This window comes from Homalodisca vitripennis, chromosome 3 (assembly GCF_021130785.1).
Source record: "Homalodisca vitripennis isolate AUS2020 chromosome 3, UT_GWSS_2.1, whole genome shotgun sequence".
Taxonomy (NCBI): Eukaryota; Metazoa; Arthropoda; class Insecta; order Hemiptera; family Cicadellidae; genus Homalodisca; species Homalodisca vitripennis.
Window position 1 is genome coordinate 24434599 of NC_060209.1, and position 24498 is coordinate 24459096.

At 31.6% G+C, this 24498-nt stretch overlaps 2 protein-coding genes across 2 annotated transcripts in view; both read right to left on the reverse strand.

Moving 5' to 3' along the window:
• Window positions 1-679: 679 nt before the first annotated feature.
• LOC124358116 (elongation of very long chain fatty acids protein-like) lies at window positions 680-12608 on the reverse strand. The gene is made up of 4 exons (XM_046810410.1): window positions 12459-12608; window positions 11782-11918; window positions 8236-8419; window positions 680-858 (listed from the first exon to the last, which is right to left on the reverse strand). The coding sequence occupies exons 1-4, from the start codon at window positions 12556-12558 to the stop codon at window positions 680-682; spliced, it is 600 nt and encodes a 199-aa protein (XP_046666366.1). The 5' UTR covers window positions 12559-12608.
• Window positions 12609-12899: 291 nt separating this feature from the next.
• The window catches only part of LOC124358117 (elongation of very long chain fatty acids protein AAEL008004-like), a 33325-nt gene continuing 21726 nt past the window's right edge, over window positions 12900-24498 (reverse strand). Inside the window, exons 4-8 of the mRNA XM_046810412.1 lie at window positions 20711-20769; window positions 18694-18884; window positions 16823-16906; window positions 16421-16477; window positions 12900-13061 (exon numbers count right to left, since the gene is read on the reverse strand). Coding sequence (XP_046666368.1) covers window positions 12900-13061; window positions 16421-16477; window positions 16823-16906; window positions 18694-18884; window positions 20711-20762 — 546 coding nt within the window. The 5' untranslated portion in view covers window positions 20763-20769. The remainder of the gene's footprint in view (window positions 13062-16420; window positions 16478-16822; window positions 16907-18693; window positions 18885-20710; window positions 20770-24498) is intronic.

A 24498-nucleotide genomic window follows, 5' to 3' on the forward strand; every position in this document is an offset into this window, starting at 1 on the left:
ATCCGAATCTTGAATTATTTCATCTATTTTTTCCAGCACTTTTGCGACATTTTCCCCTGCTTGTACTTTACCTGTAGCTTTTCAATGGTGTTTAAATAATCTAAACTAAATTGGAGTCTACACACATTTATATTTAATCTGTGCTAATAACCATACTGGATTTTATTCAGTTGTTTATTTACTCTACAACTTCCCCTTTGCCATTATGGTTAACCACAAGAACGCTGCAATATAATCGCTAACGCTCAGCCCAATCCCATGGAGTGACAGGCACCATCATCGAACTCAGTGTTGTCTAAACATTATAGAAATGGAGATTCATGCAAAATTTGTATTATTCAATTTGGTTTGTTTCAAAGATACTTTGCGGGCAGACAGCCACCTAGAGAGGCAGGAAGAAATATTTTTCAGCTCTTCGAGTGATAACTTCGCTGAGTTAAAAAAGAATTCAAAATTGAACCTTGAAATAAATATATATACTCTTTTTAAGCTGCTGTACATATACAAATAAACATGTTTTTAGATATCCACACAGCACCATTAAATCTTTACCCGTTTAAATAACAAAATTAATCTGTACATCACACTGTACTAGGGAGTGACATACTGTACACTGTACGTGAGTCCCTCAATTTTGACTAAAGGATACATGAAAACTGATCTTGACGACTCCTTGTTATCAAGTCTTCGAAGTGGCTAACTGTGTCGGCAGATGTGCGGGAGGCGAGGAGTGGCGTAGTGCGTTGCAGTCCTCCATAACAAGCACCGATGGAGGATGGAGGATGGTGTTGGTGTGTAGGACCATCTGCTTGTAGGGACCAATAGTAAAGGCTAAGTGTGAAAAGTTCCAGCCCAATGCTAAGAGCACACATGTAATTTCAGTGCTTATTCGACTAATTTTTACTATCGAGCTTTCGAGCTTTAAAAAATAGGGTAAATAGAATTATGTACTTATTTATTTTTGTATTTATTTACCTCCCAATGGAAATGCCATTTCATTAGGCAAACTTAGTAAATAATAGATTACTTAAAAAGTAATAATCAATCAGTATTGAACACTAATACTTAGAATAAACTTAAATAAGAACGAAGTATCCTTAGACCTACATGAATTAAATAACTACAATAATAAAGATTTTATAAAAAAACAAGTAAACTATAATGAAAGCAACAAAATTTGTAAATTTAACAATCTGTAAGTGCTATCTGATTAGAATAATTACACCAAAAGTACAAGATTCTATTGATACGATGACAACAATATACTGTTAAAATTAATTTAAGTACACAATAAATTAAAGTTATAACTAAAGGTTAACAATAATAACTTAACATTAAAAATTAAATAACAATGATAAAGTTCAAGCTCTTTAACATCATAAATATTAAAAAGACAAGATAATTAACGAAAGAATGCATAGGCTATTAACAAAGATATGTAAATACTGCATCTAGGCATCTGTAGGCTACTTAATATAGTTTAAAACGTAGAGAGTATTTACTTTGAGAGCAATAAAAAAATGGTTTGTCAAATATGAAGTCAGTGTTTGTTATGAATGAAACATAAGTTGGTAAAAATGTAGTGAATTGATAGTGAAATGAACTGAAAGTTGAAAATAGCAGACATATCCTGATGGGAGAATCCTAAGCGATAAAAGCAATGTTTCAAGTAGTAATGTATTAAAACTAAAAAATGACCGACCACAGCAGGAACGTCTAGCATTTAAGGGTTGAAACCTTAAAAACATACAATCGGACCTTAAAGTTACTTTTAAATCATCAGTCGGTCTAGAAGGAAGATACAATAGTTGTTGTAAACTTGGTTTATGTTAGTGTAAGCAATTGCGACAGTTTATATTACGATTTAATTTCCAGTTGTTAATTTTTAAATAATTCGATAGGAGTTTTAGGTAACTAGGTAATTTGCCAGTTTATGGGTCAAAGTAAGGTCCAAATTAATTAATTTCTTATTGTATGAAGTTGTCAATAAAATCGTGAATGAATTGGATGCAACATTGAATAAGGAATCCCGCGTTAAGAGAGTTCCCAAGTACTGAAACTCTCCTTGTGTACTAATCCACCACTTCTGTTCCTGATGCTTAGCTATTAGAATAGTGGGCACGATTGTATTGCCTGATGCTATAAACCGACGCGACGGTAGGAACTCGGTTAATGGGTAAGTACGGTAGCTCTACACGTTACCGTCTCGTAAAACGTTTAACGCTCTAAAGCACGCGCTGCGCCTTATTTACGGTAACCATAAATGTATTAAAACATTTAATTGAGTAAATAAAAGTTACTATATTGTCACATATGTTTTATATTATAGGCACGATGTTGTTGTTAATAGATCTGTGCCCGTCTCTATTGGTATTTACATTAAAATATAGGCCTAAAACATAAGATTTGGTGAAACTGGAAGATTTTACCGTGTCGCTGAACAGGGTGAACTGAGGTTCTTGAGGTTCCTGCGTATAGACATACAGCACACAATCTTACTGGTAAGAAATTTGTACACAACTGGCAGACGAAAGAGAAATTGTGACAGCCTACTAAGTGTTAGATTTCAGATACTCACGTGGTTGGAAATGCACCATCATAGAATTCGTTCTTGTCTATAAGAAACGAAGTTTCATGCCCACTTTAAAGTCTTGCGCACAGATGATAAATGTTTCAAGATATCTAGCCATGATATATTCTCAAAGTCTTTAATAATTGGGGTCTCATAACAATGTTTAAATAATAAAAATGTATACACAAAGTCACTGATAGATGATATCTTGTGTGTATTAGTTTATTACGAAACATTTAAAAATGCCATATAGTACTCACTATGTTTACAAACTTGTTTCTTTTGCATTTCCTCGTCTCCATTATAGTTTTGAATAATATCAATGAAAATATTTCGCTAACGTACAGCCAAATCCCAAAGAGTGACATGCGCCATGTTTGAACTTTTTGTTGGGTATATAGCAATGAAGTTTCATCGAAAATGGTGTCTGTAAGTTAGTTTATTCTGCAAATATCGTTAAAAAATACAGACAGACAGATGAAATTATCTTTTATTTCTATGCACGGTTGAAGAAACTCGAACATTGTAAAATTCAAATTCTGTGTAATTCGAATTTTTCATACGATCAAATTATATTGCTGCAACAAGTCTGCATAATTCCAAATCTTACATTCTCCGAATTTATGATGTTATTAGCTTTCAAATTCTACTGTATGTTGTGCCTAAACCAGAAAATTCCATAACTGGTACATGAGAAAATGTGTATAATTCTGTACATATTAATTCGTGTATCAATATTTAACATTTTGTCATCCCATTTTTGGGAGAAGACGAAGAATTGAAAACATTATAAACATTTCTAGCACATATTAAATTAAATTTAATAAATAAAAAAAACTACAGTTAAACCAGCTAAAGCAGAGTAGTATTTACAAAAATAGGTTAATTTTATCAAACAAAATTGCTTATTGTAAAATGTCGGCTCCAAATTTTGCTACCTCATAGTAACACCCTGCTTCACTGTAATATTTTTACAAACTTTCATGTAATACATTTGTTAGGCACTAAGTAGAGTGAACAAAGATATACTTTCCTTGAATTGCGTAATTAGCTGGAAGAACAAAGGCTTCGTTAATTTTAACAAAATGGCTTTAAATTCAATATTTATTCTTTGCTTAAAGTTTGTTATTGACGATGGAAGGTTTAAAAGGATAACAGGATTTCGAACATTTGCTATCGTTATATGTTGGGAGTGCCGATGGCCGAGCGGTCCAAGACGCCGGACTTTTAGAGTCTGAGTTACAGATAGCGCAGGATCAAATCCTGTCTGTGACGCTTTTATCAGTACCATCAACCTCGTACTGTATCGACTCTCCCCCTTATTCTGTTTCAAAAGATCCTCGCACAGGCTAGTGGCAGAAGACGGACAGAATAAGGCTTAAAAGGGTATCGGTATCTCCTTAAATAAAAAGGTATAACACAACGTTTCGAGGATTGGACTCTATCCTCTTCGTCAGGTGGGGTATGTATAAATACATATAAAATAAAGAACAGAAAGAAGGAGAGAAAAGGTTTCAACTTTTGGTAAATGTCCGATATCCTTTATCCCTTTTAATCTGTATATTAGGATAACCTATGAAATCAACTAATATGTGTTTTAGGCATATCACGTTATAGCAATTTTTAACCTTGCTTTTAGACTAAACCAAGAAATATCTGGGAATCCCCGCAAAAGAGCTTATTGGTTTAAGTACAGTGGAGGTGTCTCAACTTCTTGTTGTAGTAAAAAAAATCATCCATAATCCATCCTAGAAGTTTGCATTTTGTGATCATATTTGACTCAAATCTTTCCCTTAACTTGAGCTCAACCTATAAGATACTATGTTCAGTTTTGTTCAGATTCCTTCCAAAGCAAAGCTCCTAGAAGAGAATTACAGTTTTTAACCTTGGGGCTCTCTTTTTATTTGTGTAATATCTTTTTTTAATGACAAGAAATACCAAATAAAAATTGCTCAGATGGAGTTTTTAATTCATTTATTTACTCTCGTCATATTTGATTAGTCAAGTTATATTAACATCGAATAAATATTAAGAACCGTAATACAATTCTTGATAAAGGCTTCTTATATACTATTAGGAAATATTTCATTTGGTAAAGTTAAAAAAACAATATGATATTTACTTGACCAACCAAAATAAAATATATTTTCTGTGTGATATTCCAATCGTCTCTTTACTATGAGTAAAATTACGTTTATTCATTCTATAGAAATCAAAGAAATTCAATTTTTCACATTTATCCATAATTTAATAATAAAACAGTACAAATATATATATATATATATCTATATATACATAGATATGTATGCAATAATATACATAGTAGTAAAATACATGCTTAAATAATAAAATTTCCTAATTACTGATTGTATTCATGATTTTTGATATGATAGTTGACAGAAATAAAGCATTTTTTATCTGAAATTTTAGTTCTTATTATGATCCCTTGAAATAATATCAGAAATATTGATTATTCGTAACGGAACATCCTGCAGAAATACATTTATTGAGGATCAGTAACTAAAAATTTTTTCTAACATAAACAATCTTCATACGATGATTTAATTCATCCTAAAATTACACATTAATTTTATATAGTCAAGTTGGATTTTATAGAGCTCTTATTTTAGAATATGAGTTTAACGAGGATTCTAAGGAAATACAATTATCAAACTAAGACCGAGTCTTGGTAAGAAATGTGATACCAAGAATATGGTGGACGTAATGTCAGGCGGTCTTATTGTTTAATCATAATAAAACTGTTTTAAATTTGCCCTATTTTCAGTATAAAAGATATGCAGGATTTGACACGGGTTTTATAGATGTGCTATAAAATACGGATAACGTCTTTAAAAGGTAAAATAGGTTGAGTTTTATTCGTGCCATTGTAGTTTAATTGAAAAATTCGACATAGGTAGCTCACAATGAATTGAATTTTATACGCTTTGTAAAAACCATTGATATTTTTCTCTATTCAACCTTGACTCAAAGTAGTAGAACAAAGTTTTTGTATTGAAGCCATAGATTAAAATACTTAAAGACGCGTTCCTTGAAGCCCCGTTCTATACCTACACATACATGGAAAGAAATTTAAAAAAAATCTACACGTTAAGTTTAAGCCTAATTGGTAGTGTTTTTCTTGTGAAAGTAGTTGTTTGGATCATGTTCATATATAGAAAACAATATTGAGAGTGTTCAACATCTTGCTCTTACTACGCAATTCCTTACTATGTACTTTGGAACTGTGAAGGAATAAGGGCTTTGTTGTAACTTCGAACTGCTATGAGTATAGCGAAGTTGTCACATGTTCGATCATAAGCTTGTTTGTTGGGATAATGTGGTTTGAATCGCTTTTCGTTTACAACGTGGTTTACTTCGGTATTAAAAATAACAAGTGATTGCTTAGGTCGTCTTTTGAACTCGACAAAGGTTCTAAAATTTGACTTTTTATGAAATTCCCCCTCAGAAAGTCTCGGCTCACAAAAAGGATAATACAGTTTTAATTAAACCTTATAATATGAATTTGTGAGCGAAGGGATAAGCGAAAGTGGGAAGCTTCAATATCTCCTGAGTTTTGGTGTAGTACACTGTGAAATATTTACGTAGACAAATATGTCTCATATTTGTATTTTCCTACCTATTGCGATCTTTTTGGTTGTAATAATGAATTTTTTAAATTTAAGCTTTAATAGCACAAAAATCTTTTTAAATACTATAAAAAAGTTGTTTTATGGTCTTTAGATTTACAAAAACAAACAAATATCTGTAAGTTTAAATACTAATAAATAAATATAACCTCCCACGTTAAAAAAAATTTTCTTCAGTAATTTTATGAATAGCCATGAGAGCCCAGAAACTTCCAGTTTGCATAGTAACAATAACTAATTATTTCAAAGCTTGCATACCCCTCTCTATTTCCTTTTGTGAGTATATCTTAAAAGTTTAGTTATTACGCATAACGCACCTATGTGTAGATTTTTAGTTTGTTAAAACTCAAACTAATCTGGGAAAGTTTAGTTTGTTAAAGTTACCCTGTATATCTCACATAGCTCCTGGAAATATCAAGTAAGGAATTCAAGGCAACTCTAAATTTACGCTAATGTCGTCAAAGCATCGCTAATGTAACCAACTGATGGGTAAATATTGTATTATTAACAAGGTTAGCATATGTATGGTGTAGATTTTACAAAAGTAAACAAACAAATACTTTAAGGGATATATATATCAAATAGTTGATCCTTCCCTTCAAAATATTTTCTTCTGAAAACAATCTTACAATTCATATCATTAAGAAAAAAATAAATCAGGTATTTTAAAGATCAGCACTTTATTAATACAGCTAAATGATGACAACGATTGCTATTGATACTTAAGACGTATAACACAAATTATCACAATATTAATTTAGCAAATACGTACTTATATCCAATTTGTATTAGCTTATATCTGTTTCAGTTTATAAAATGCATGATTATTAAAATATTTATGTATAATATAATGAATTTAAATTACTATAAAAATTTATTACTACTCGATTCTATATACATCTGAAATAATATAAAACCTAGTAATTTTGCTTAATTTGCTTATCCTATTACCTTATTGAGTTTATTTTAACATGATGTTTAATATTTTTACATGTAGTCGAACAGCTTTAAATAAGTATCAAAATTCATGCATGGGACGCATATTCTGGAGACGATTTCAAAGCTAATATATATACAAAATGTCAAGAGAGACAGCCAATTTCGAGTATCATATGGAAGAAACATTCGTAGCTTTGTTCATTAAGTTGTTTTTTTAAACAGCATTGAAATAAATTTCTACCATCTACTTAAATTAGTCACTAGTGCTATTTTTACCTAAATTTATATAGTAGCGATAACTTCTTCTTCGAAATCTGCATTACACAGCTAATCAAGCACTATTTATATTTTCAAAAATTCTTATTTTAAAACGAGTTTTTTCTTCTTTGGCGAAGTTAAGCTGAAAGAGTCATCATCTATGTACTGTCAGCCTAATTTGGATTATATTTCATACATATTATAATGTTTTCTAATTTTTTTAGTTATTCCGGGAAGTTTTGTACATTTAATCTCCATAAAAACCTTTGCCGTACTTCAGCGAATAAAAAAAAAGGAATTAGTCGAATAGGTATAGAGGATCCCGAGATTAGCACTTGAAAATTAATTTTTATTTCTAAGATGCTATGTTATTACAGTACTAATGGCCTCGAAAATAGTTTATTTTACTCGTGATTGATGGTATAAAATTTTTCCAATATCTTAATGCACAATTTAAAAAAAAATTTCTTCTTTTTATTTCTAAGGCTTGCAATAAAAATGTTGACTAACTGTAAAAAATAGTCAAAGATATTAAGTTTTACTTAAAACACATAGCAAACTTAATGTATACTTAATTAACGATTTAGTAAAATAAACTTATAATCTTACCGCTTATAATCCATATAGACATGCCAGTGACAAAATAATGCACACACGGTGGGGTGTCAAAGATAGATTCGGAGCGAAACCCTATTTTATCAAACGAGGTTTATAAGCACTACCAATACAATATAGAAAAGGGTTTAAATACTTGTTCTCTTTAAATTATTTTGAAGGTTTAAGATTCCTTATCTTAAAATCTGAAATAATAAAAGAATATTACAATCATCACGTTTTTTTTCGCTTTATTTTTCATTACGTAGGCTTTGAGGTAAAAGTCAGAGAAGAGATAAATCATCAGCACAGCCTGAATGAGGAAGAATATCAGCAGATATTTTGGGTAGTCGCAGGAAGGGCTGATAATGGCATATCCTTGCTGAGCAACTAACACAATGAATTGTATCTGCAACAAAATAGGGCAATTTTAGTGAATTATAAATCTCATTAAAAATTAAATATTGATTATTCATGTGTCACTAACTGGCTACATCATCTTATCGACTATGTGCTTTTACTATTAATAAACGTTAAGTTGTTGGAAAGAATTTTACGACTTATTATATGTTAACAATTAACATCCTTCGCTCTTTATAGTTTCGAAAATACTTAGAAAAAATGTATATTCATTATTTAAACTGTTAGTATATATATATATATATATATATATATATATATATATATATATATATATATATATATATATATATATATATATAATATACCACCATTTATTATCACCGAGACTAAAAGCTAACTAAATCTCTGGAGAAAAGAGATTTTGATTTGACTACCTATTCATAATTTGGTTTAAAATTAGCGTAATGTTACAAAGGAAAAAAAGATGCCCGGCCCGTAGTAAACTACCTACCTAGCCAAATTTTTAATACGCTTCTTAGACCAGTTTGTGTCTGTAATAATGTAACTCTTATAATAACTATTCATTTAGAAATGGATATTGTTATCATCATTAAGAGATCTGCATGTAAGTTCAAATGTTTGTGTGGTTTGTTTTACGAACAGACAGCGTTTCATTCTGGCATGAAGTTAGGCAAGGATTTACATCGTGATTGAGCTAAACTTGTCGAGGCATATTCGTTTTTACTGTCACATACGTAACAGTTTAATTTTTTCTAACAAATATTTTTAATTCAGAGAGATGATGAAGGTGTAACGTTTTATTTTTATATAACAATGTCAAGGTTTAAATAACAAATTAAATTAAATACAGAGAAGTTCACAATTAATTATAAATATAACGACCGCTCAGATCCTACTCGTACTAAGTGCCAATTGTGATTGCAATTAGCTAATAAGTAATTATTAATGTTCGCATTACCGTCGTGTGAAGTTCATTTTCCTATGCATTACTGTTCATTGTCTGAGCAAATTACTACAAAATAAAAGAATTAAATTGCATTTAGTCTAATAACTTCACAATTATGTTTTGTTTGTTTATTATGAAATAGAAAATTCATTTAAAATGCTACTTTAAAAATGTTAGTAGCAAGACTAACATTTTAGTTAAAACTAATTTGAATCATTGGTAGGTTGAATAGTTTCACATTGATATTAATCTGAGAAAATATTTTAATTTCTTTATTATTCACAAGAGTTTTATAATTTAAACTTACTTATGTATTAATAAGTTATTTTTTTTAAACGAGGAAGACTCATTCCGCTGTCTCAAGTATAATTTTCATCTAATAGTCTTATCTAATTCTAGAAGAAAGGATCGTCACAGAATTTACTAGTGAGGAGCAACAAATGTAGTTCCAGAGTAAACTGCTTTCCACATAGACAGTAATAAAAACATATATAAAGGCTGTAAAATACAAAAAATATAAAAAAATATTGAGACCTGCAACAAGATACACAATGAAACTACAATTATTATTAATTCTTAACAAGTTAATTGGACAAAGCAATTGTACCAAACCATTAGACTGGGTGTGACTGGTCAGACAGCCATCTATGTTCATCATAGTATTGATAAGTATAGTTTAAATCTAAATATAGGTGCAAATGAAAGTCCTTTCTATAGTTTAAAAAAGTCAAAATAACAGCATAATCAATTAAAAAACAGCCAAAAACAGTACCAAAATATTAGTCATATATTTGCTTGCTTCGTGATATTTTAACGACCGGAAAAATATTTGAGTGGCGCAACTGAGAACCAGTTCAGCAAAATCCAAAGTCAATGGCAATACCTTGCTGGTAGTGAAGTAACTGATTGTTATTGTAACGTTCATATGCAATATAAATGTTTTACTTTAGTATCCTATAGTTGTTTTTTAAACGAGACAATTAGTTAGCGTGTATAATTTCCTAACATGCTTGTTCAAAAAAGATTCTTACTAAGAATACTGGAGTAGCGGAGTTTTACCAATAAGATTGTTTTGGAAAACTGTTTCCACGTATAGCAAACAATTAAAAAGTAAAACCAAATAGTGTGGTTTCTACACTTGAAGTGACGTATATTAAAGAATACTAAGTGAAATTAAACATTGCTATTAAGAATAGAGTCTAATTCTTCATACCCAAGTGAAGCTGTTTTACATTAAATAAACCAGTTGGCACATAGTAGTTAGTATTAGTTCAAGTATGCTGTAAGTTTTAAAGTGGAAAATAGTTACGTTAAGACTGAGCTTTAACTTTCGGTTTCAATGTTTAACTGTAAAGTTCCTCCAAACTTTAGGAATTTATCCTGTAAAACAGTTCATATCCTGAATAATTTCATGTCCTTACACACTTTTTGTAAAAAATTATTTTCAACATCTGTAACAATGTATTAGCACCGTACAAAACATAAAAGATCAAACAAACAAGGTTGCTGTTTTTGATCTGACACAGTTACAAAAGTGTACTCAATGTGTAGACTGTCAGCTGCCGGAAAATCCAAGTTAATTAAAGTTTTTAGTGATAAACATACTCGTAATCTAATAATCAAGGTATAAAGCATGCGATATGCAAGAAAGCAAAAACAAGATAGCCAGACATTTGTTGTATCATAGATTGTTGATACGAAAACTTATAAATATAATCAGATACAATACAAATCTAATTTATTGTAAGGTGCCTCCTCCCTTGTAAGGGTGAAATAACCCTGCCTCTCTGTTTTGCTTATCTATAAAAACGGTCCTGATTAACAATATTTAAATCATTGATTTTAAAACAGACACTGAACTACACATTAAGCTTTCATTTTGATTGGTGGAACGTAAAACATCATCAGACTTACAACCCGTTGTAATTATTTCAAGAATTTCAACAAGAAAAGACCTTCTACAATATTTACTTTATAATTGTATGGATCATGACTTTCTTGTAATGATGAGTTCAATGACAACATAATTAATTCATCTCTACAGATAAAGAATTTAATAATGTAAGGGCTAGAGCAATGTGATACCGGTTAATTATGTAATAGCAGAATGTTGATTATATGTGCGGACTGTTTAAAATACGTGAACACACAACTGACAGTCTGTGGAGACTTATGATACATAAACTGCGCATTCTGATTTACGCCTTTATACAGAACCACAATTTGAATGGTATTTTCTGTCATTAATGCACAGGTCGCAATGTTATTTTAAATAAAAAGCATGGACGTACCTACATCGAGTAAAATACACTATTGCACAATTGATTCCCTGGCAAATTTAATCTCTGATTTCAACTAACAGAGCTGAGATTTTGTTTTATAGTCTACTTTCGCATATCCCAAAATTTAGTTAACCATGTTTTATACGAAAAGCTACTTACCAACTGTATTTCCGTGATGTGCCGCTTCCACCAGATCGATTTCTTGTAGGATACATCGTAGCTGGTGAGAAAGTAATAAAAGTACATGACCACGTGGACAAATGCATTGATGGTCCCAAAGAACGCCACGTGTCCACCTAAACAGTAAATTTCAATAAAGGTTCTTATATATTGCCAATCTAAGAAACTAACTAAAATAAATATTTTATCATTACCATAACAATTATGTCACATAAACAAATCTACAGGCTTTATTTAATATAACATCGTATGCAATTTTGTTTAATTACATTGTTTTTGTTGTAGATCAGAATTATATTAGATGTTTTTTGTCATATTATTCCTTATTATGTTTTAGTAAATTTTTTTCTGAAGGATATAACTATGAGAAAATACTGTTGATGAAATTAGGATCGGGTATGGTTTCGGTTAAATACTTATGTATACGAAGGAAAAGGACTAGAGCATTAATATATTTGTTATTCTAAAAACACTAACATTGAATATAACTTTTAAAGAAATTCTGTATCAAATATATTTACAGTTTTATGATTCACTTTAAAATAAGCAACTATAAAGGTCACTAACTTGCTTACTTTGTAATATAATTAACAATTGTAGTTAAGAAACTGATGAACAATAATAACATGCTGATACGAAAAAATATTTTATCTTACCTGGCATGTATTTAACGCACAGCCAGGTAGCCACAGCCATCATAACATGGTGATAAAGGTGCAGGAACGATACTTGGTGTTTATTCTTTTTCAGCACCATAAAAACCTATTCAAACATACGTGCAGACAATCGATTAACAAGGTGGCACAAGAAAGTTGTGCATGACCTGTCTTGTATTTAACGCACAACCAGGTAGCCACAGCCGTTAGAACATGATGATAAAGGTGCAGGAACGATACTTGGTGTTTATTCTTTTTCAGCACCATAAAAACCTATTCAAACATACGTGCAGACAATCGATTAACAAGGTGGCACAAGAAAGTTGTGCATGACCTGTCTTGTATTTAACGCACAACCAGGTAGCCACAGCCGTTAGAACATGATGATAAAGGTGCAGGAACGATACTTGGGGTTTTGTTCTTCTTCAGCACCATAAAAACCTATTCAAACATACGTGCAGACAATCGATCAACAAGTTGACACAGGAAATGCTGACCTGGCATGTATTTAAAGCACAGCCAGGTAGCCACAGCCATCATAACATGGTGATAAAGGTGCAGGAACGATACTTGGTGTTTATTCTTTTTCAGCACCATAAAAACCTATTCAAACATACGTGCAGACAATCGATTAACAAGGTGGCACAAGAAAGTTGTGCATGACCTGTCTTGTATTTAACGCACAACCAGGTAGCCACAGCCGTTAGAACATGATGATAAAGGTGCAGGAACGATACTTGGTGTTTATTCTTTTTCAGCACCATAAAAACCTATTCAAACATACGTGCAGACAATCGATTAACAAGGTGGCACAAGAAAGTTGTGCATGACCTGTCTTGTATTTAACGCACAACCAGGTAGCCACAGCCGTTAGAACATGATGATAAAGGTGCAGGAACGATACTTGGTGTTTATTCTTTTTCAGCACCATAAAAACCTATTCAAACATACGTGCAGACAATCGATTAACAAGGTGGCACAAGAAAGTTGTGCATGACCTGTCTTGTATTTAACGCACAACCAGGTAGCCACAGCCGTTAGAACATGATGATAAAGGTGCAGGAACGATACTTGGTGTTTATTCTTTTTCAGCACCATAAAAACCTATTCAAACATACGTGCAGACAATCGATTAACAAGGTGGCACAAGAAAGTTGTGCATGACCTGTCTTGTATTTAACGCACAACCAGGTAGCCACAGCCGTTAGAACATGATGATAAAGGTGCAGGAACGATACTTGGGGTTTTGTTCTTCTTCAGCACCATAAAAACCTATTCAAACATACGTGCAGACAATCGATCAACAAGTTGACACAGGAAATGCTGACCTGGCATGTATTTAAAGCACAGCCAGGTAGCTACAGCCATCATAATATGGTGATAAAGGTGCAGGAACGATACTTGGTGTTTATTCTTTTTCAGCACCATAAAAACCTATTCAAACATACGTGCAGACAATCGATTAACAAGGTGGCACAAGAAAGTTGTGCATGAACTGTCTTGTATTTAACGCACAACCAGGTAGCCTCAGCCGTTAGAACATGATGATAAAGGTGCAGGAACGATACTTGGGGTTTGTTAAACTTCAGCATCAAACCTGTACGGACATACTTGAAAACAATTCAGCAACACACTATACTGTACGTATAATGCCAGCATTAATTAAATAAAAAATATGTAATCTGTAGTAATCTGTAGAATATACCAAGGTTTTTAAATTATCAATATGTGCGCTGGTTTTTTACCGCCTGAAATCATGATATATTTTTTAATAACAAGTTCGTATATTTCGTCAGGATAAATGGAAATAAAGAAGAGGTTCCACATGAGAAGTGCATCTCATTATGGCTAGAAATTGTAAAATAATCCGCGATAGTACATTTTTATAAACAAATTCCGGTTTTCGTAAGCTTTCATTTTGTTTCAAACAGCAGATATATACTCAAGCTTCAGACAAAATATTGCAGAGAATCAGACCATTATCTTTGCATGGCGAGCCCCTCTTTCCAAAAATACAATCATGATTTATTTATTCAACAAAAAGTATTTCCTTGAATTTTATAAGGAAAGAGTTTAAATTTTGTCATTAACAGAATTTATTACTTTTAAAAACCTTACAACTGTTATTAAATTTAAAACCCCTTTTAAATCCTAATGAAATTCATAAAAAGCTTATACTAAAAAATCTTTTTCTAAAATGTGAAGTTAAAAGAAATTGATAAAAGTAAAAGAAATTAAATGTGAAATTACATCTACAATAGTCTTCTATATAAGTGTATAAAGGATTCCAATGGACTAATGGACAGAATCATTTTAAGAGATTTAACATATGATAAATTGACAAAGTCTAATTTTTGTGCATTCCAGCTCCGTATGGTGGATTGTCTGAGTATTCCATTCTTTCACATCTTGCAACAGCCTCTTCTCGACTTCACCAAATTGAATCTTTTATTTCTTTAGATTCATTTTGAGCTATTTAAAAAATTCATCCATCAAGTTCCGATATTGTAATGTTAGGGTTTTTTCGGTCACGAAGAGAAAATCTAAGCTATTTTTCCAACTGTCAATATTTTATCTAAAGGCTTTAATGTCTTTCTTCTGTGGTCGGTGAAACCAAAGAAAGAGCAGGGAGAGGGAGGACATGTATCTCCAGATTATGGAATGTGCACTAATATTATTAGTACAACGTAATTGGATAACAAATGAAAAAAATTAAACCGACAGTAAACAAATTGAGTAAAATGATGATACTGATATTTTTTTTTATAAAAATTACCGTTTTTAACATTTGATATATTAACAGAATGTGGCCTAAAAGTACCAATACATGCAATATCATCTTTTAGTGATTAGTGAGTAGAATTGTACTATTTAAACACTAACATAACATCAAAATTAATGAAAAAACAGAGTGAATCTATCATGTGGAAAAATATTTAGAGAAAACTTTCACGTCTAGAAGTTAAAACTTAGCGTAAACTTCATTGCTATGCAGACATAGTTTTAGACTTTTAGACTCATTGTAACAGTTGCCCTTGTTTTTATTTATATTTCTTATCTTTTTAAATCAATAATTAAATGAACTAAGCTAGTTTACTACGCTAAAATTACTGGATTACTTTCTTTTAATAAGCTCAATAAATTAGAATTTGAGCCGGTTTTTTTATTTTCTTCTGTCTTTTAAACATAAAGGCGAAAGCACTTTTACTCCTCCCAAGTCTGTCTTTGTTGAAAGTTAATATGTTTCTAGGAGACAAAAATGGACTGAAATGGATTCGATGGCAAATACCAGTATTACGTGGTACAAGAATGGACAGATGAAAGTTAATACGTTTCTAGGAGACAAAAGCTGGACTTAAATGAATTCGATGGCAAATACCAGTATTACGTGGTACAAGAATGGACAGATGAAAGTTAACATGTTTCTAGGAGACAAAAGCTGGACTGAAATGGATTCGATGGCAAATACCAGTATTACGTGGTACAAGAATGGACAGATGAAAGTTAACATGTTTCTAGGAGACAAAAGCTGGACTGAAATGGATTCGATGGCAAATACCAGTATTACGTGGTACAAGAATGGACAGATGAAAGTTAATATGTTTCTAGGAGACAAAAGCTGGACTGAAATGGATTCGATGGCAAATACCAGTATTACGTGGTACAAGAATGGGCAGATGAAAGTTAATATGCTTCCAGGAGACAAAAGCTGGACTAAAATGGATTCGATGGCAAATACCAGTATTACGTGGTACAAGAATGGACAGATTGATGGTGTCTTATGCATAGAAAACTACTGACAAGTTATTTTAGCTAATCTATTTTAGAGGCTACAATTCGAGGAAACGTTCAAGCTTAGCAAGTTCCGGGTAACCACTAAGAGAAGAAATATGCTTAGAATTTATGTTCAATAGATTTGTACTATTATTATTGATCTGCTACATAAATACAACGATACCTACTGTATCTAGAAGATCCAGCAGTCGGGAACACATGAAGACATAGAAATAGTGAACAACCTAGAAAGAAGAAAAGTTTTAACCATTATAATGTAAAATGATTGAAGGTCTTATCTTGTATATAAAAATAATTCTAGAGTACTGCTATAGATAATAAAAATGATTATGACTATTTGATTTTTATGTATATTAATTCTTTTTTTTAGTGCAATTTGCATTTGGGGTAATTCAATATTCAATAAAGACTAACTGGTTAAGTGTCTGGTCAACCTAATGTATTGGTGACTCACTCTGAGAACAGACTAGAATATTAAGCAGTATAACTTGATTTTGAATTGAACTTATTGATAACTTGAGTGAAATAAGTTCACTCACAAATAGTACATAGTCTAAAATAAAGTTTACCTTGTCTTCGGTGGGATTTGGTCCGTATATAGGTCTCTGGCAAACCCAACTGTAGTGTCCAGGTATCCATACGTAATATAGTGCCTGGAAATATAACGATGAAGGTCAATAGCCGACGGACGGACACATGGATTAGATCGCATAGTCTACATAAGGTATAGTAAATAAATTTTCTGAGAATAATAACATATATACCTTCTCCTAGGTTGTCAATATGAACAAGTAAAAATAATTGAACTATTTTTCCTTGTAAAGCAGGATGTAAAATGGCTTTGTCATCTTAACCTTCTCACCGATTCGTTTTTCTATATTCAGTATAACCCTAAGACGAGGTATACAAAATTTTAAATGTATTCATTAAATGGCTAAAAGTTTAATAAGAAATAACTCTAAAATATTCAGAAGTTGAAAGTATATGAATGGTAGACATTAAATATTGTTGACCTACAAAAAGCGGACTGAAATATTGAAGTCAAGAGCTAACACATAATTAGTAGGAAATTATCTGCAGACATGAAATTAAAACGACTTTTAAGGAAAACTTTCCCAAAAAATATTTAAGGAAATTTCCTTAGTAAAACATTGAATTAAGCAAAGTTTATTAAAATTTAATTCTTATATGTCAATGTTTTAACATCGTACATTAATAAAAATATGAAATATCGCGAAATTAAATTACTAAGAAATATATTTCTAAATATGTTTTTTTGAAAGAAAGAAGTAAAAGTAGTGTGCCTTTTTGCTGCGAATAAATATGCAAAAACATGCTTCAAAAGTAACTGCATGTGTTGTGGTAAATTGTCCTCACAAGTGAAGCAGCAGCAAATGAATATGCACTGGGTCTCATTAATATGAAATTAGAAGAGTTGCTGTACCTGTTTATAATAATTACAAAATTAATGAGATAGATAAAATTAATTTGTTAAGTGTATGTATTCAAATTTTAAGTACATTAGAAATATTTAAAATATATAACTCACTATTCGGAAAATATTGGTGGTGTTTACAAATAAATATAATCATTATAGATATTTTAAAAAGGTGTTGTAATCATGAAATTCATATACGATTTCTGTATTTGAAGCTGTACACGATACATATACTGCGAGATTAAATACTGACAGTTTAAATACTACCATAAGCTATAATTACTATGACCATTTGCGGTGGCCCGAATCAATTTTTATGACTAATGCACCTACACTAATGAGAAAGACAATAACTTCCTAATACCTTTTATTTATTTCAAAGTTTTGTTTTCAAAATGGGTAGATACATTTACCAAAGTAATTTTTAAACATACTTTTTTCAAAAGTTCATAAAATATATCCTTTATAATAAAAAAAACTTGATATAAATAAAGGCTATTAAGAAATCCTTTTTCCTTTGTTATATGTATATAAAAACATACAATTACGCCAAAGGACTGAATTGTTAAATGAAATATCTAACAACCAACAAAATCTATGTGGTTGTCTATGTTACTGTCTATACCATTACCATCAATGAGTATTAAAAGCTCAATACCCATAGACTGCAATCTGGAGTACCTTAGATACCAACTACTTTTTTTGTTATTTTATTCCTAATGCAAACATGAAATTCATCGAAACCAAATTGCTCGTATAGGTTCGTATTTGAATAAAAAATTATCTTAGTTTCTTTAATATCCATTTTGAAAAATGCTATACATGTCCAGGGAAGTTGTAATTGATTATTCATTGAAACTGGAACACGTTAGTTTAAAGTTAAGATCAATCTATGAGTAGTAGCGTAGATGAGTATTTTTGAGAAAGATCAAAGTTAAGATCAATCAATACATCGGCACAAATGGCCATAGTAACAATAGCTTATGGTTTTTAAACACTAACCACAATGACGAAGTAAGCATTGATAGTCATCTGAACCATGTTGTAGAGTAGCATGACCTTCTCAACATTGTACGCTGACCTGCCTCTCATCCACCAGGGGCCCACCCTCTTGACAAACGCCACGTAGGAGGTTACTAAGAGAATTATGGGGATTGGTGAGTCCATCAGGAACCACCCCCTGACTCGAGGATCTGAAACCGATAAATTCAGCCCATAGTCATAGGAACTGAAGTTTGAGGAAACAGAAGTTAGCTTGAAATCGATCCTGGATGTAATCATCCTGATTTTGAATAATTGCGTTCATTATTTTGAATCAAATCAAATATGTTATATTGCTATTACAAATAATTACATCAATGACATATGAAAAACATCAATTAATAAGGATATCCCAAAATTTCTTTAATTCATGCTATAATACACAGTAATACATACAGTCTTTACAATCACACCTCTTTCATTCAACGCCAATGCAACCCACTTCAAATGCGGCGTCAGTCTTCTAATTGGGCGGCCTCCCAGTTGAAAGCCAACAGCTCACCTGCATTATACAATTCCTGAGACAACAAGAACACTGTAGGCGAGTCTTAAACGCCTTAGGCGTTGGAGCATCCTTGATTAAATTGGGCACCCGTTAAGGATTGAACACCCGCTTGTGAGGACAGGCGTTCATAAAACACTGTATGTGTCTACCAGTTCGGTAGTTTGCTGTGCCACGTGTCTCATACATGTGTATGTCTTGGACTCTGGTTAAATTACATTTATTCATACAAACAAAGTTCTTTCCAATACAGTATGTAGAGACAGGGCAGAGTCAACAGCTGCAATTTCTTAAAAGTGTTTCTGCACGAATCTCTGAACTTGATTTTTGTGATGATTCTGATCGATTTTTTAGAGTCTGGATGGCCTTTGGAACTGAGGGTTAGCGCAAACTCCCCAAAAGATCAGTCATATTTTACAGGGATGCCAAGACAGTAATGTTGAGATAATGATGGCCATTAGAGGATAGTTCCGTCACATAGTATACACTCAGTTATGATCTTATATTTACATAAAGCAATGTATCTGAACGATGAAATCGAACAGTTAAACAATCCTTACATATTTTAAACCTAGAATTCCTAACCATTACATATTATATTTTCTAGTATTTCCGTGGAAATACTACTGGTAATGGAACGTAGTAGATTTTGTGTGATAGAAACATTAACATCTAAACCTTAGAATAAATAATAAGCAGGTTTGAATAATTTATCCCATTTCAATGGTCTTCATCTACAAATTATATAAGTTTTAATCTGATTTAGTCATGTTCCTGGTCACTAAAACACGGAATTACTTTGCTCACGAGGAAATTAACCTTTGTTTATACGTATTATTTTGTATGCCCTTTGCAATGGAAATGAGCTCGCTGAGCTCGCTTGTTTCCTCTGGCTGTAATCTCGGTGAGAATAGCTCAGTGTCCCGTGTTAATGAATGTTATGCCCTTGAAATGTCTACCCTCCACTGTGAACACAACATGCCACAAAGTCAGTGAAGGCAAAACACGTACACGTACACAGTGCTACTTAACGTTGCAGCAGGCTTTAGGTACCCGTCCAGACTTATTTAATGTTTAAATTGAAATTCAGTGACTAGTTTAAATTTGTCACTGCTGCCATCTGACTAATAAATTCACATAGTAATTTTATTATTGCTAATTTCAGTACGCTCAAAATAAGGACTCATAATAGTTTTTAGAAGTTTATAAGATTAATTAAAATTTCTACTCTATCGGTTCGTTTTATCTTTGAACGAAGAATAAATATAAAAACAATCTGAAGTTTAGTAGGAAATATTATAGTTTTATAATTTACTAAGAATACGAGTTACAAAACTGTTACTAAATTACGTATTTATCAACTTTTTAGAGTTTTAAATGCGTCTACTTACCTGTTGGTTAGAAGAACATGTATTATAGAAATGCTACTGAATCACGTGTATCTCAATTTTGTGGGGTGTAACTACGTCTACTTACCCATTTGTTCGAAGAATATGTAGTTATAATACTCTGCTAATGCTGTCGCCATTTTTATTCTGAAACCCACAGTTTGTTTGTATTAAAAAAACTGTTAACATACGTATTAAAATAAAATGTAAAAGATAACACATACAGAGGGACTGTAAACTGTTTAATTTTGACCATGTATATATGTTTATGCCACATATTATTTGTGATAACACATATTTTTTGCCTTAATCCAAAGAACAAATCCACAGATAATTTTTCTAGAGTTCGTAACCACTCTGTAAAAAAATTTCAAAATGTTACGTTCTCTAAAATATCGAGTGCTCACACCTTTGCTTTTAGTATGATAGACAGTCTTTGTGTGTTAATTAGACATTGGAGGTCAAATTCTACGTTGCCGTTCTACTTTCAACACCGAGTAAACTTGCTGACCAGTTTAAAGAAACATTGATACCAGTTGTTATACCTCTGAATAGGTAGTACTGTATTTACTGTGAGACCAAAATAGTTACTGGAAAAACTGTTAAATTATGTAATTACAGGTCATTTCCAAGCATCAAATTACGACTACATATTGTATAAATAGTCTGCATTATGGCATAATCGTATCACTTATGTTGATTCTTATTCATTGATAACAGAATGTAAATAAATGAATAAAGTAAAAAGTAAAAGTAAAGAATGTCTTATTTTACCAGGCGAAGTTAGGGCTAAGAAGCCCTCTCTAACACTTAACCTGGGGACCAACGGCTTAAAGGTGACTTCCGAACCACCACCAATGGCCGGGCAGGCGGGCCGCTTGCAAGGACAGGATCGCTCAGCGGTCACCTGTCCAAGCAGCAGCCACGCTCGGCGTTGCTTGATCTGGTTATCTTGCGATAACCGCCGTACCCACTACACTGCGCCATTGGCGAATCAAAATGAATCAACTATAGAAATAAGCCAAATATTATTGATTTACAATTACATTTCAAACCACACCATTTTAATGTCTTAAATATTAACAGGTAGTACGTTTTTTTCCAAAAACTCTATGTCAGCCTAACTCACCTTTCAGGGCATCCAAACTACTTTGGAGACAGAAATACAGTTTCCTGTTGTATAATGTAAGTTAACACTCTCAGATAGATATTCGTTAAAAAGCTTTTGGATTTTGCGTTGTATTAAATATTTTTAATTTTGGAGGATAAATTACAAACTTTTAATACGTATTGGCTTTAAATAGGTTTTAAATGAGCAAGATTTTGTACTATGTATTTTTATATTAAGATTAAGGTCAAATATTTTTTCAACTAAACTAGTACAAAATTCTTCTTGTACTTATTACACTTCAAATGTACTGTATTTTGTAATATTTGCAGTTCGTAAAATTGGTGTATTGAACTTAATTAACCGAATCATCTATAATTTAAATGCGCTATAAACATTAAAATGGATGCTGAGCGTTAGCGAAGCCTACCAGTCGAGAGGCTGGAAAGTGGTCACTTCATTTCTGTCTGTCTATCTGTCTGTCTGTTCACATGATATCACAAAAAGGAACTGACCTAAATTCTACCTCATATTCTTGCATTTGTTTTATGATTAACCATGTAGACAATTACTAAATAGTAATACAGTTAAGACATGTGGATTTTAACATGTGATGTATTTACACGTGTATCCTATCCATATAGTGAAAAGCATAATATAATGAAAAGTGATTGTTAAAATTTGGTGAAAATATCTCATTTCAACGCCTTATCACGTCGTAGTTCCCATAACACTTCACAACAAATTTTATTATTTAAATACTGATACAAAACCTAACATCATGAAAACATATTAATATATAATGTGGCAAGATATCTGAAGAAATATTTTCTGGATAGTTTAAAAGTTGCATAAAACTTCATTTCTAGATAAATGTAAATAAGCTCTATGATGTTGCGTGATAAACCAAAGAATTTGCTTGAGTCTCATTGATATCTATAACTAAATAGTCTGATATTATTTCTGTTTTATCTGCTGGACAATGCATAAACTAAATATCTGTATGATTTTAATTTGAGCATGCAACTTAGCTAAGCCTTTTACGTGACACGTGGCGTGGCGTATTCCTAATTTAATATATTATAAACAAGGTAATTGGCTCTTGGCGTTTGAGAAAACACTACTTTTAATTGAATTCAAAGTCGTATTCGAATAAAGAATTTTCAAGATTTATTTCACAACATTAGTGATATGAGAATAAAAAATTAGATCAATCCACTTGCGTTAAAAATCGATCAAACCACAACGTGTCTTTAGTAGTTGTTGTGTAGAAAAACTTTTTGACACTGGGGCTTCGCTTAACTTGGTCCCATTGGTTTAAAACGAACTTGAGCTTGCCATGCACTAGTTAACGTAAGTAAAGTAATTCAAGAATAAAATGCTCGGCTTTTTACATGTAAAAGCACAGTTTACTAATTTAAAGATTAAAATAGTCATGAATATTACAAACACTTGCTGTATAGTGTACATCTGAATTCACACAGAAAATTTTTTTAAATCTAAATCATTGACACAGGTGTATACCTGTTTAAAAATAACAGTTGCAATAAAATGTATCAGATATATATAAATCTTCTCCATTCTATATTCGAAAGTATATTTGAAATTGCACTACGAAAGTTATTTTTAAACGGAGTGATAAAATGCATTCTGTTGATTAAATTAAGCATTACTTTTTCAAACATGATAATATATTAAATATTCCACAAATCTTATTGTAATTAGTCTAAGCATTATTAAATTATCAAAACATCCTGAATTATCAAAACAATTACCTAAATTAAAAATACTATAACAGTTCCTTGGGCTAAGAATAACAGTTGAGGAAATTTGCACGATTAGAATGGTTAAATTATGATCTTTCATGAAAATCTATTTAGGCTGAGGATTAATTACTATGTAATTAATGAAGTGTGTCCATGAATCACAAAACATTTCTATGGGTACATATAATTCGATATACTTGAAATTTTTTTACGCAAAGTGTTTAAAATTCAAACATTACCACAAGTTAAAATTGCCTGGAACAAGCAGAAGTACCTACAGACAGAAGTATAAAAAATGTAAGGATATAGGACGCAGGATTCTTTAAGAGAAGGTATGAATCGCATTGCATATCTGATAAAACCTTAAAAACACCGGGTGTAATTATATCAATATTCTAGGAAGTCGTGATCAGGAGGGAATAACTTCACTTTACTCATGTAAAATTAACTCAATGTTTGGGTTCCAGAATATATTTAGTTGAGAAATTCCAAGTAAATGTGTGCTATTTTAATGTTCACTCCTTGAATCTCACAATTTCAAATCTATTTTCCTTTATAAACTTGTTTTTGTTTGTATAATATAGGAGCCTAGAGCCAATTTCATAGTAGCACAAATTAGGTTTGCAGTTTTTTTTAGCTTAACACTCTTAAAACCGAATTTCAGATACCTTAATTAAATTTATGTCACCCTCTGGAAATTAAATAAAGAAACTGAAAGTAGCTTTTTTAATCCTAACCATTGGTCAGTAAATTGGCTGACGGTTAGTTTAATAAAATTTTGTAAAGCTAAAAAATATAAACATAATATTAATCTGAGACAGAGCTTTCACCCTTCCATTTTGACCTTCACCATAACTAATGTGGTAGGAGATAGTTTTCTATGCCATAGCAATTTCCATACCGTGTGGTCATACAATGTACATTATCTTTCGTCTCCTGAACTAATGAGATCTTAGGAGAAATTTTGTATATTTTAAGAATGTTTTGTTTTTCCTGTTTTAC